Source organism: Scyliorhinus torazame, chromosome 10 (assembly GCF_047496885.1).
Source record: "Scyliorhinus torazame isolate Kashiwa2021f chromosome 10, sScyTor2.1, whole genome shotgun sequence".
In the NCBI taxonomy this organism is placed as follows: Eukaryota; Metazoa; Chordata; class Chondrichthyes; order Carcharhiniformes; family Scyliorhinidae; genus Scyliorhinus; species Scyliorhinus torazame.
The window spans coordinates 155,069,625-155,084,384 of record NC_092716.1 but is presented as its reverse complement, the minus strand read 5'-3'; the positions used below and the strand labels follow the sequence as shown (position 1 = coordinate 155,084,384).

Below are 14,760 nucleotides of genomic sequence, written 5' to 3'. Positions count from 1 at the left end.
CTGGATTTCTTTTTTAATCTGAGGTACATTCTCTTTATTGTCTCCCATCAGATCACCTTTACCTTTACCACTTGAGTATTTCTCATGTCCCCAGTTTCTATCCCTCACCGGCTGAAACTGATGTCGGAAACCAATCTTTGATTTATGAACTAATCCATAATCATCTGCCATTTCTACTGCTGATCTCGCAGTTTTAACCCTCTGTTCTTCCACATGAGTTCTCACTACATCAGGAATTGAATTTTTAAACTCCTCCAAAAGTATAATTTCTCTGAGAGCTTCATACGTTTGGTCTATTTTCAAAGCCCTTATCCACCTATCAAAATTACTCTGTTTGAGCCTTTCAAACTCCATGTATGTTTGACCAAATTCTTTCCTTAAATTTCTAAACCTTTGTCTGTAAGCTCCAGGCACTAGCTCATATGCACTTAAGATGGATTTCTTTACCTCCTCATACTTTCCAGATACCTACTCCGATAGTGATGCAATCACTTCACTAGCTCTACCTACCAGCTTTGTTTGAATCCGTAATACCCACATGTCCTGTGGCCATTTTATTTGTTTTTCTACCTTCTCAAATGAAATGAAAAAGGCTTCCACTTCCTTCTCGTCAAACCTTGGCAATGCTTGCACATATTTAAATAGATTCCCACCAAGCCTTCGACTATGACGCTCTTTCTCACTATCCTCATCACTATCATCCAACTGTACGTTTCCCTTTATGTCTGCCAATTGTAACTGACTGTCATGTTTCATGGCCATTTTCTGAAGTTCAAACGCCCTCTCTTTATCTTTTTCCTTGATCTGTATCTCCCTTTCTTTTTCTTTTTGTTCTGCTAGGGCTATTCTTTCTTTCCTCCTTTCTTCTCTCTCCTTTTCTTTTTCCTCTCTCTCTCTCTCTTTTTCCTCTCTCTCTCTCTCTCTCGTATTCATGCCACTTTAATTCTTTCTCATGTTCCATTTGTTTAATTTGCAACTGAATGTTTGCCATTCCCAATGAGTCAAACTCTATCTCAGGCAACTTTAAATGCTTAACCACCGCCATAATTACCTCATCTTTTCGCATTTTGTCAGGCAATGTTAATTGCAATGTTTCTGCCAGACCCAACAGTCTGCTTTTAGTCTCTGTCTGTAAGGTACTGCATGTGACAGTCTCCACCCCCAAAAACTTCTGAGCCTCAGAAAGAGCCATTGTCCACACCACACTTAAACTAAAATACCACACCGGAAAAGCAACACACCTTCACTGTCTTTAAGTTCACAAAAGCCAATCCAATATAGACTTTTATCCCCCTCAAGCCCCCAATTCTTATGGGAGAGGCGTTTTCAGAACCCCAAAATGTATCATGGAGTTCAACCGACCCACAACTTTTAATAGATTGTGGTGTGGGAAGCACACGGCGTACTCTCCAGGTGTGATACGGCAATTATGGACAAATGTTTTTTAAAACACAAAACCATGTTTATTCCATGAACTCAACTTAACCTTTTAAATAAACATTGGATCACTTAACACCCCTTACTTCAAAGATAACCCCGAAAATAACACAACACTAAATAATCCTTTAGTTATTCCTTTCAACATCCAAGAGACTTAACACCTTTAAACAGAAACACATCAGGTTAAAGCATTACTATTATGAGTTTAAATCACCCAAATGATCCAGAGATAGTCTTTCATGGCAGAGATCACAGCAGATCCAGCTCACTGCAAACACAGACACTCCCAAGCTCTTTTCGAACTGAAACTAAAAACTGCAAAATGGCTGAGATAAAAATCAGCTCCACCCACACTCTGACATCACTGCATTTCTTAAAGGTACATTGTGTAAATATCCATTTCTTAAAGGCACTCTCACATGACACCCTACTCCGAATGCCCGTCTACCACTCTGACGATCTAAGTGGCTCGATTGCCAGTGCGACAGAGAACGGGCCATATAATGATGGGGTCATTATAACATTCAGCAGGCGTCTGATATTCATTGTTAGCTGTCTGCCCTTAAACCCAGTCTGATCTTCCGCGATCACTTCAGGCAGGCAGCTCTCCAGGCACCTCGCCAATACTTTTGCGAGGACATTTGTATCAGTATTTAATATAGAGATGGGTCTGTGTGAGTCGTTGAACATCTCCCGCAAGTGCGGAGCCAGTGCTGCTGCAAATTGTTTGTAAAAGTCTACCAGAAACCCATGTGTTCCTGGCGTTTTCCCTGACTGCATGGAATTAATGCATTCTGCGATTTCGTCCAGCTCTAACAATGCTTCCAGCCCTTGTTTCCTGACCTCCCCCACCACCGATATATCAAGTCTGTCGAGGAACTGTTCCATCACCGAGTCCCCCCTCCATAGGTTCAGAGGTGTACAGACCTCGGTAAAAGATTGAAAAGGCCTCGTTAACCTTGTTTGGGTCTGCTACCAGCCTACCATTTCTGTCCCTAATTTGTGCTAACTCTCTTGCGGCTGCTTGCTTTCTTAGCTTGTGAGCCAACATGCGACTGGCCTTGTCTCCATGTTCATAAAAGGTCCCCAGTGCTTGGTGGACTGCCTTCCTTTTGGAGAGAAGATCAGATTCTATCTGCAGCTTTTTCCTCTCTACCAGCAATTCCACGGTTGGGGCTGTGGAGGACCGTTGATTCACCTCCAGTGTGGAGTAAATCACCCGCTACTTGGCTGCTCTTTCCTGTCCCAAAGGGCCCTATAAGCTATGATTTCACCCCTGATCACTGCCTTCAGTGCCTCCCAGAACGTTGGAGTACCTTTGCACAGAATTCCTCATGGAATCCAGCCTCCATGGAGGGCATTGAGAACATCTCTTCTCCAACCACACGTCCATGTAATGTGGCGCATGGAAGACCAAATTGGAATTGTCATTAAAAAACATCTTTATGAGGTTCAGCCATGATCTCATTTAATGACAGGGCATACCTGATGGGTCGAATGTCCTATTTTTGCTCCTGTAACCTGTTAATGTGAATATCCACTTTGCTAGAAGGAGTGCAGAGTCACAGAATTCACTCATGCCCTGGCAGATATCAAGAGAGAATGCAAGTGAAATGCTGATTAATCTGGAATGAGTTTTGGTCCTGGGATGTTAAGCATGGAAGAGGTAAAGGGGCAGGTGTTACACTTTCTGCGATTGCATGGGAAGGTGCCATGGGTGATGGGAGAGGTGTTGGGTATGGTGGAGGATTGGACTAGATTATCTCGGAGGGAACGGTCTCTGCGGAATGCTGACAGAGGGAGTGAAGGGAAGATGTGTTTGGTGGTGGCATCGCGCTGGAGTTGGCGAAAATGGCGGAGGATTATGCTTTGCATACGGAGGCCGGTGGGATGAAATGTGAGAGCGAGGGGGACTCTATCCTTGTTCTGGGAGGGAGTGGAGGGGGCGAGGTTAGTGGCGCGGGAGATGGACCGCACACTGTTGAGGGCCCTGTCCACAACTGTAGGTGGGAAATCACGGTTGAGGAAGAGGGAACACATTTTCGAAGCACTATTTTGGAAAATGGCATCATCGGAACAAATGCGACGGAGGCGAAGGAGTTGAGAGAAAGGGATGGAGTCCTTACAGGGTGTAGGGTGCGAAGAGTGTAGTCCAGATATCAAGTTTTCCACCATGCCTAAACTAAGCAAATCCTGAAATGATTGTTTTGCTTTCAGACCTTCACTAAATGCACACAAATCTTTGCAATGCTCTGGAAAGCGGTGAATAAATTCCAGCTTTGATTAATACATAAATCTTGGTGAATTAGCACCTTTCTTCACAACTGTGCACAATCTTGATTTAAGCCAGTTGTACCTTTTTCATGCACATGTAAGATGTAGTTGTGAGGCGTTCATTTTTACTTTGTGTAACTACTTGTTTTTTTCCCCTCACTATTAGAAGTGGCAGAAAGTAAACAGATAGAAACCATTGCTGAGATGATTCAGACTCTGCCTCAGGATAACTATGCTGTACTGCATTATTTGGTGGTGCTTCTGGGATTGGTAAGTTTATTGTTTTGTCATTGAAATGGCTTACCCCTTGTCATGTCTGCCCAGGAGTATTTTTAATTGGCTGATGGGACCTGATGGACTGAGTGCAGTGAATTTTTCTCAATCCAAAAGGTTCATGTGCACCTAAATTCCTGCACCTTCCTAGGGTAGAGATTATTGTGAGCTTGGTGTTATGGTTAGTTGCTTTGTGGAACTTCTGCAAGGAGCTTTTCTCTGCAGTTAACCACAGAACTTGGGAGGTGGGAATTGAACCGCCCCCTCACCCCTGCATCTTACTCCCAACAAAACTGACACCCTTTTGCTTGACCACCAAAGTTTCTGATTGAGCAGGAAGTGAAGGCATGTGGTGGCAGTGCCTAATGGAGATGCAATGCAAAGAGTTTCATACACAGACCTATATGATAAGACAGTAGAGGTGGGCTGAAGGATCTTTGCACCTTCCTGTGCTGCAGACACTGGCACACTGTGACCTCATACAAAACATTTTCATACATTGTGTTAGAATTGTCGTTCTCACTTCCCCTGCCCCCATCCCAAGTCCGTTGGCAGGGCATAATCATAAAGCAAATTTTATAATTAGTTTGAAAATGTTACAAATTGAATCATATGACCGTGGTAATTTGGGAAGATTGCAACTCTACTGAAAATCTCGTAAACATTTAGAGAACCAATGTAAACGTTTTCCCTCCATTTTGAGAGATTGTATTCCAGATGCCCCATTGAGTTAAATCATCATTATTTTCATCTTGATTTTGGTTCCAAAATGTACTTTGTAGTTTTTGGGGAAAAGGACATTCTGTTCAAATACATTCACCATTCCACCAGAATCATCATTTTTGATGTCCCACTTGTCTTTCGAATGTGACAAATTTAGCAGTCAGGAATTTCTTTCGGAGAAACTGAGCACTGTGCAAAATCTAATGAAATGAAATGAAAATCGCTTATTGTCACAAGTAGGCTTCAATAAAGTTACTGTGAAAAGCCCCTAGTCGCCACATTCCGGTGCCTGTTCGGGGAGGCTGTTACGGGAATTGAACCGTGCTGCTGGCCTGCCTTGGCCTGCTTTCAAAGCCAGCGATTTAGCCCTGTGCTCAACAGCTGCAAACCACTTCATCACTTCAATCTTCTTATAAAATGACACCAAGATACATTTATTCCAGGAAGAATAAATCAAACAGGAGGTGCTGAATGTTGTAAAATGGTAGCCTGGGCTAGGATATTTGCCAGGAAGGTCTCCGCATCAGACCCTTGCTGGTTAGGTGCTCTCAATCCGCAAGCATTAAGAAAGCTAGTGTCTTGAGAGAGTTGGGACAATGAGCCAGGGCACCTGGCCACTATCTAACTAACAAATGTATCCACTATGGGAGTCTGTTCATTGGTTTGATGAAGTTCAACTAATGAGCAATATGTGAGCCTAGCAAGTCAAAAGCCCTTTGAACAGTTAATTTCTGCCTGGGATTTCTGCCTGGGATTTCTGTCTTGTGCCACATGTGCCTGCCTGCTGAGTACATCAATTTGAACCTAGGTGTTTGTTGTCATGCAATGCAGCATGGTGCCACAGTGGTTATTACTGCTGCCTCACAGTGCCAGATACCTGGGTTCATTCAATTCTGGCCTTGAATGTGTGGAGTTTGCATTTTCTCCCGTGTCTGCGTGGGTTTCCTCCAGGCACTCCAGTTTCACCCATGAGCTTAGTTAGGCAGCAATATATTCAAACAATTTATTTGGGTTTGCATGCATGCTTGCTTTTGTTTCACATTTTAAAAATTCCTTTAATGTCTTATTTTATGTGGAAAACATTGAGAAAATCACAAATTCTCATTTAACACCATCAGTATACAACTTTGACCTCAGTGCTTGGTCTGATATATCTCAGTTGATGCCAGTAGGACAGCCACTGTGAGTTTCAGTTATCAATAGATATACCCACATATTTCCATTGAAAAGAATTGACACTGGGCAGCAAGGGGGTATAGTGGTTAGCACTGCTGCCTACGGCGCTGAGGACCCGGGTTCAGTCACGGCCGGGTCACTGTCTGTGTGGAGTTTGCACATTCTCCCCGTGTCTGCGTGGGTTTCACCCCCACAACACGAAGATGCGCAGATTAGGTGGATTGGCCATGCTAAATTGTCCTTTAATTGGAAAACAAATAATTGGGTACTCTAATTTTTTTTAAAAAGGAAAAAAGATGAAAGGAATTGTCACTCTATCAATGATGTACAGTGCAGATTTTATTGGCGCCTGACTTATTAACGTGACTGCATTGTGTTTCCTGTTTGTTCCTAGATTGCTGACAACTCTGACCTGAATAAAATGACGGCATCCAATTTGGCTCTGGTGTTTGGACCTGCTCTCTTGTGGGCAAAGGATTCTGCAATTTCACTTAATGCCATCAACCCCATTAATCACTTCACCCAATTACTCTTTGAAAATTATACTGAAATCTTTCCGGCCAAATAGGATAAAGCATTAATGTCTGGAGTCAAATCAGGTTGCTCTACTTTTTCTAAATGTTCATGGCAATGTACCTCGTGTGGCAGCACACACACATTAGAGATGTTATCTAATTATAGGGTGCACCCTTTTAGTTAGGGATGGGGTTGGTCTGTGTGGAGTTTGTGGCTCCGAATATGTGCTCAAGCATTAGGGATGGGGTTTAAATCGTTGTGAGTCCGGGGCTGGATTCCGTGGCTCTTTTTGTTAATTTGTAGAATTGATAATCATTATGTTGGGAATGCAGATGGTGAGCTTATTTTTGTGTTGAACTCTTGTGGTTTAAATTCTGAATATTACTTTTCCTACCCTATCTTCGTACTCGGCACATGAGACAGACAATTAAATCAATTTAAAAATAATAATTTTGGTAAATGCTACAACATTTACAGAGCATTTCTATTGCTGGGATATTTCCATGCTGGATAAACCTGAAACTGAATTTTGCGGACAATGTTTTTACTGCACACCCAGAATCTGCTTTTATATGTATGTGTGTGCATTTATAAAACGCACATTGTTATTGTGCCAGTGTTATACATTTTTGATTGCCATGTGTGAAAATGAATTTGTCGGAAAGATGTTCAGTTTCATGGTGCTGTGTGCCATTTTTGTTCACTGTGCTGTGAACATGTTTCATAATTAAAATTTCTGTACCTTTTTGACACATTCCGTGCAGGTTCACGTGAGCTGGGTGGTGGGGGGGGTTGCATTACATTTCATTCATGTAAACTAGTCTGGAGATATGTAAATTCATTCTGATGTGCAAAGTGCTCCCTATAGAATGTCAAAAATGGCATTTTTTTGATCAGCTTCAAAAGTTTAAATGTTTAAGAATATTAAGTTGCAATCTGAATTGCATTGTTTTAATTTTTACAAATGATCAATGTTTTGTTTAAAGAGGGAACCTTTCCTCTCGCGTGTCAGTGACAACATTATGGGAACTGACTTGATCAGAAAAAGGGTAACCTATGCCAGAAGCTTGAGGAAGTTGACCTGACATTGATGGAGATGCTGTCACTCCCTTGGCAGACTTCAGGTTATCTTGCTCTTTTAACTCTGTTACATAGCAGCATCTATTGTCAGACTTGTAGGATTTTTGTACTATATTGTAAGAGTGCCCTAGGCAGGTACAGTCAGCCCAAACTGGCACTTCATTATTAACTTTCCTTCCAGCTGGCATTCCACAATCAGATAAGGAGAGCTACAAAACTCATTTTGTTCAAAGGGAGGAAATCTGGTTTGGCTTTTACCTGGAAACTTTGTGGTAACTGACTTGGATTTTCCATAGTTTGGATCATTTATATTGGAGCTTGTAACAGTCATATTGCTGTGCGTCATTGATGGCATGTAATCAATGTGAAATTAGCTATCGTAATCAAAGTTCTCATGTTAATGTCCTCAGCATTCACTGTTTAAATATCAAAAAACAAAGATATTAAACGAGTCATCATTGACAGCAAGCTTGCATTTTTGCATATTGTTCATTTAGTGGGATTGTGCAGTGCTTAATTTCTGGCTGTTTATCATGTGGTGTTTTTATTTTCAAGCTCAATCTATGTATGCAACCCAACATTTTAACAGTAAAAACAGCCACTGAGCAATTTCTCTATTGTATAAATTGTCTATATTTAAAGAAAATTCCCGTTTTGTTGAGATGTTCCTGCAAAACAAGTGTTGAGGATTTGATTGATTTTGGTTCAGAGCATTCTAATAGTATTTGAATACCATTGTTTCGCCCACCCAGTTTCCTTAGCTAATCTGTATGAGAATGAAAGAGAACATCAAGCTTACCAACCTGTGCCCCCCCCAATCTTTAAAAAAACACAATCCCAATTGTACTGCACAGCTGCAGTAGAAGTGATGATCTTGCCGTGCTTGCCGGACTAATTGGGGTGGATTGCAGAAATGAACATTTGTCTAGGATCTTGTAGAAGTTTCCTCTTCGTCAATCAGGTTGCGAAACCCCCCCAAAAAGCCCATGGTTGAACTTGTGTGTGTAACTGTTTTATTTGGATTAAGTTCCAACCAGTCTTAATCAGCTCTCAACATTCCTAAATTGACAGGAAGATACAGAACACAGCTTGAAATATTTTAAATTGTCATCTTATTGTGTTTTTACATTTTCATATTTTTGTTGCTGGCATCTTTCGAAAAACAGTGAACATGTCCAGGGTATTGAAGCCCGTTTCCCATTTGACATAAATCTATTGATTCCGTTGATAGTTCCTAGCAAAGCAATGACTGATATTTCCACAAGCATATATATAGCTTGGACCTTTCAGATTTGTTTTACTTTGTTTATTTTATTGTTTGTGTATTTCAAAGCAGATGCCTTTACAGACCAATAAAGGGTCATATGTCCCTGCCATAGTAAAGTGAACATAGTGTCACTGCTGCCACTGCCATTTGAGATCCTCTTCAAAAGGCGGTTTACACTTGTGTAGCTGGCTAGCAAAATTCACTAAATTAACTCCAGGAAAGAGGGAGCGATCAATGCCCTTTCTGACTTGAGTGGGGTGAGTATATCTGTGCAGGCCTTGTGAAGAAACTTCTTGCCTGGTAGCCTGTATGGACCTTCATCAACTACTGGGTAAGGTTCATTCCAATAAAGACTTGACAGCAGCTCAGTATCTGCAAGATTGCATGCAAAGGCTTCCATGTGTGGCTACAACTGTTGTGGAATCCACAACAATATTATAGGGAATAGGCCTGAGCTTTGTTGGAAGCTTATCAATTTCCATGTCTCCATAACAATTCACCATGTAACTTGAACTGGGCCTATGCTGTATAGTGACAGGAGGTTTGATGTGCCTTTAAGGCTAGTTGTCTGGGAGAGAGCACTAGACAAAGCTGTAACCCAAATTCATTGATATGGTGCACAAATATCTCTGAATCAAAAAGCTTGTCATTAAGATAATGTTTTCACAATTAGCTGAATTATGAAACCATTACATGAATGACATTTAGGGTGTTTGTATATAAGTAAACAGTCAACTGAATTACCAGGCAATGAATTTTGCACTGACCATACATTTTTGTATGGTACATTTTTGCTGCCAAATGTTGCCCTTGATTTAAGGTTTAGGAAAGGAGAAGCAAGCAAATAGTGCACATCTTGTCACATTCCGTCTCTGCTATTTAGAACAATGCAGAAATCTACCCCATTTGTGAGGCACTAAGCAGTGGCTGAGTTCATTATAAATCAACTAACAACCACGAACTTCAGCGGTTTTCCTGTAAACACTTCATGCTGAAGTTTTGCATTGTTTGTCCAGCTATTTCAAATTCTGTTGTGGCTTGTGAAGCTTTTCACTGATGGGTCGGCTAGGATTATATTATCTGAGCATTTTCTTAGCGGCTTCCAATTTTAAATGTGCCAACCATTGTACCAGGCTATTTCTGTGTACTGTCTAGTGAGTTTTATTCAACCTCACCATCTTCGACTTGAGTTTTCTTTCCTGCTCCATGAGCAAAGTTATTTCTGATCAAACAAAGGCCAGTCCTTTTACAGTAGGATTCTATAAGTGCAAATATTTGGTGGTATTCTTGGTTGAGTTGGTGATAAAGTAGTTGGAAAAATATGAGGGCAGTAACCTCGTCTTTCGGATCAAGCAAATTTAGTTTCAATTGTCAGCCCTAAGATTTTATGTACAGAACAGTGGATTTGCAATTGGCAAGAGACATTACTTGTTGTACCCATGTTCTCATTTTCTTCCTTGTTCACAATGGGCACATCCATCTTTTCATCTGGAATTAAAGCTCAGAAATGGGAGCTATTTCTCCCAGCCATAGTGCATATTTCATTCCATTTGAAGCTTTTTGGGATACATAAATGCAATGTGAAACCACTACAGAATTATTTTGTTGAAAGTTTTAAGCACATGAATTTCATAGATTTTGTACTCCATCTCTTGTATAAAAGACATTCTCCCATCTACAGGAATACCATGTCAACTGGAGTCTTTGTTTTTGATAAAAATTAGTGCGTATCTTCTTTCGGAACTACTTGAAGTGAGCACAACACTTGCTTGGTATCCTTTATGCAGTTCCTTCCCTTGTTTGTTATGCCTTGTATACCTTCAGGCTTGAGTATAGGAAGTAATTTTCCTGAATCGTTGCAAATTCTACTTATTTCCTGATCAAAATCTCACTATTGTTTTTTTGACCATCATAGTCTGGTTGCTTACTTCTGTTTTGTGACCGGCTATGTTAATAATAATAATCGTTATTATTGTCACAACAAAGTTACTGTGAAAATCCCCAAGTTCGCAGATATAAATTTTCAAATAGCTGACTGGGGAGGGAAGGTGTGAGATATTTCCCCTTTTGCAGGGTAAGGGAAGATGACAGCATAGGGAGGGAGGGACATTGCCAGACACTGAGCTGAAAGCAGGCTTTTTTTTCCTGTTTCTTTTGGTATGGATCTGTGGTAAACGTCCTCTGGAAGGGAAAGGCTGCTGGGGAAATCTTTCAGAACAGTGTACGTTAGCTGACTGTATATAGATTGGTACCCGGTTGAGTTATATGATGTTACAAATAAAGATTTGTTGCAAGTTGATGGCTGATTACACAGGCAGCTTGCAACATGGAATGCTTTGGACTCCTTACCCAACATCCAAATATTCCCATTTACAATGGTACATTAATTATTTAATCATGTCTTTACAATGCTTGCCTGGAAAATAAATATAAAATCAGTGTTGGGGCAGGGGTGCAGAAAGTAAATAAACCTATCATATTTGTAGCAAAAAAAATAATCATCCTATTAGTAAAATAGCCTCTTGAAATATACTATGCTTTCCTAGCTAGCAGGATTTATTATATGTTTACTTAATATTGAAACTCAATGCCATCACTTGTTCACTGCTTTATGCTTTGACATTCATGTAAATCAACGGATATTGGTACATCCTGTTCTGTGGGGAGCTAATGTTCCATTTCAGTTTCTGGAGACCTCAATCACATTTCATGTAATTTGATTTCAGTTTTTAAAGTGTAGTGATGGTCAGTGACTGGACTTTAAAATAAAATACAATTAATTCATGTATATATCATGACATTCTGAACATTGGTGTCTTTATTCTATTTAACCTCAGAACCAGTTAATGTGTATTTTACTCCACCGTGCTGCCTACTCACTATGGCTGCCCTGAGGAGGTTGTGCAGTTTTTACGGTACTGCTGGCCTTTCTGGATGGTGTTGCTCACGGCTTCAGCCACCTGCGCCCAGGCATGGTGAATGGCGGCAGGTGGCAGCCTCCTTCCTGGGCTGCGATAGAGAGTCACCTGCCTCTCCTCCACTGCATCCAGGAGGGTCTACTGCTCGGTGTCCGTAAATTGTGGAGCTGCTCTCCTTGCTGTCATCTTGTTGGCTGGGGCGGTGTGTGTGGGAAGTGAAGTGTGTATATGCGGCTGCATCTTGTCAGGCTCCTGAGTGTCAATTACAAATCTGGCATAGATTCTCATTGGAATCGATTATGTTCCATGTGGCACCAGTGCTAGCCCTTTAACAGTCGCTGAATTGGTCCAGGTGCAGCGCCAATTTTACTGTTGTGGAACTCCACGAATCCTGCGCTGGCATCAACACTTAGTCTCAGGAACGGAGAATCCAGCCTCATACCTTTTACTTTTGCAGATTCACAGGACTGCTAATTAGTTTTAACAAGAAAAAAATTGGATTATGATACAAAAGCCTTTATACTCCCTCCTTGGCTAAAGTACATCTTTTAAAAAATATATATTTTATTCAAATTTTTCGGCCAAACAAAATACAAAGGTTTTCCTTTTTATAACAATAAAACAATATAAATAACAGTGATCGTTTTAACAAATAAATATATAAAGTAAATGGCAACTGCCATAACAAAAATAATAACTCTCCAGAGATAAAATCAAACAATCCAATATACATAACCAAGTACAAATATCTATACAAAAACACCCCTGAGGAACCCCCCCGGGTTGCTGCTGTTACCTTCCCATTTCCTTTATCGTTCTGCGAGGTAGTCAATGAACGGTTGCCACCGCCTGGTGAACCCTTGAGCCGAACCCCTTAGTGCGAACTTTATCCGTTCTAGTTTTATAAACCCTGCCATGTCATTTATCCAGGTCTCCACGCCCGGGGGTTTGGCTTCCTTCCACATAAGCAATATCCTTCGCCGGGCTACTAGGGACGCAAAGGCCAAGACATCAGCCTCTTTCGCCTCCTGCACTCCCGGCTCTTCTGCAACCCCCAATATAGCCAACCCCCAGCCTGGCTCGACCCGGAGCCCCACCACCTTCGAAAGCACCTTTGCCACCCCCACCCAGAACCCCTGCAGTGCTGGGAATGACCAAAACATGTGGGTGTGGTTTGCTGGGCTTCTCGAGCATCTCCCACACCTATCCTCTACCCCGAAAAATTTACTGAGCCTTGCTCCGGTCATATGCGCCCTGTGCAAAACCTTGAATTGTATCAGGCTTAGCCTGGCGCACGAGGACGACGAGTTTACCCTACGTAGGGCATCAGCCCACAGCCCCTCCTCAATCTCTTCCCCCAGCTCTTCTTCCCATTTCCCCTTCAGCTCATCCACCATGATCTCCCCCTCGTCCCTCATTTCCCTGTATATATCCGACACCCTACCATCCCCCACCCATGTCCCTGAGATCACTCTATCCTGAATCTCCTGCGTCGGGAGCTGCGGGAATTCCCTCACCTGCTGCCTCGCAAATGCCCTCAGTTGCATGTACCGAAATGCATTCCCTTGGGGCAACCCATATTTTTCCGTTAGCGCTCCCAGACTCGCAAACGTCCCGTCTACGAACAGATCCCTCAGTTGCACAACCCCAGCTCTCTGCCATGCTCCGAATCCCCCATCTATTCTCCCCGGGACAAACCTATGATTATTTATCGGGGACCGCACCGAGGCTCCCGTCCTTCCCCTATGTCATCTCCACTGCCCCCAAATTTTTAGCGTTGCCACCACCACTGGACTTGTGGTGTATTTCTTCGGGGAGAACGGCAACGGCGCCGTCACCAGTGCTTGTAGGCTGGTTCCTTTGCAGGACGCCATCTCCAATCTCTTCCACGCCGCTCCCTCCCCTTCTCCCATCCACTTACACACCATTGAGATATTGGCGGCCCAGTAGTATTCACTTAGGCTCGGTAGTGCCAGCCCCCCCCATCCCTGCTACGCTGCAAGAACCCCCTCCTCACTCTCGGGGTCTTCCCGGCCCACACAAAACTCATGACACTTTTCTCAATTTTCTTGAAAAAAGCCTTCGTGACCATCACCGGAAGGCACTGAAACACAAAAAGGAATCTCGGGAGGACTACCATTTTGACCGCCTGCACCCTACCCGCCAGTGACAGGGGCACCATGTCCCATCTCTTAAAATCCTCCTCTATCTGTTCCACCAATCTTGTTAAATTAAGCCTATGTAAGGTTCCCCAACTCCTGGCTATCTGAATCCATAAGTACCGGAAATCTCTTGTTACCTTCCTCAGCGGTAAATCATCTATTCACCTGCTCTGCTCCCCTAGATGCACCACAAACAACTCACTCCTCCCCATATTCAATTTGTAACCCGAGAATTCCCCAAACTCCCTGAGTATCCGCATTATCTCAGGCATCCCCTCCACTGGGTCCGCAACATACAGCAATAAATCATCTGCATACAGAGATACCCGGTGTTCTTCTCCTCCCCTGAGTACTCCCCTCCACTTCCTGGAGCCCCTCAGTGCTATGGCCAGGGGCTCAATCGCCAATGCAAACAGTAACGGAGACAGGGGACACCCCTGCCTCGTCACTCTATGAAGACGGAAGTAGTCAGACCTCTGCCTGTTCGTGACCACACTCGCCACCGGGGCCCTATACAGCAGCTGTACCCATCCAATAAACCCTTCTCCAAAACCAAATCTCCTCAGCACCTCCCACAGATAATCCCACTCCACTCTGTCGAATGCTTTCTCGGCGTCCATCGCCACCACTATCTCCGCCTCCCCCTCTGGTGGGGGCATCATCATTACCCCTAGCAACCTCCGTAAGTTTGTGTTCAGCTGTCTCCCCTTAACAAACCCAGTTTGATCCTCGTGGACCACCCCCGGGACACAGTCCTCTATCCTCGTCGCCATCACCTTGGCCAGGAGCTTAGCATCTACATTTAAAAGGGAAATGGGCCTGTAGGACCCACACTGCAGCGGGTCTTTTTCCTTCTTCAAAAGGAGCGATATCGTCGCCTCCGACATAGTCGGGGGCAACTGCCCCCTTTCCCTGGCCTCATTAAAGGTTC

The 14,760-nt window shown here is 42.9% G+C and overlaps 1 protein-coding gene across 3 annotated transcripts in view; it reads left to right on the top strand.

Annotated features, from left to right (window-relative positions):
* arhgap1 (Rho GTPase activating protein 1) overlaps positions 1-11,539 on the top strand; it is a 101,843-nt gene extending 90,304 nt beyond the window's left edge. For all 3 annotated transcript variants that reach the window (XM_072518850.1, XM_072518849.1, XM_072518851.1), the window contains 2 exons: positions 3,881-3,984; positions 6,281-11,539. In XM_072518850.1, coding sequence (XP_072374951.1) covers positions 3,881-3,984; positions 6,281-6,454 — 278 coding nt within the window. In that variant the 3' untranslated portion in view covers positions 6,455-11,539. The remainder of the gene's footprint in view (positions 1-3,880; positions 3,985-6,280) is intronic.
* The last annotated feature ends 3,221 nt before the right edge of the window (positions 11,540-14,760 follow it).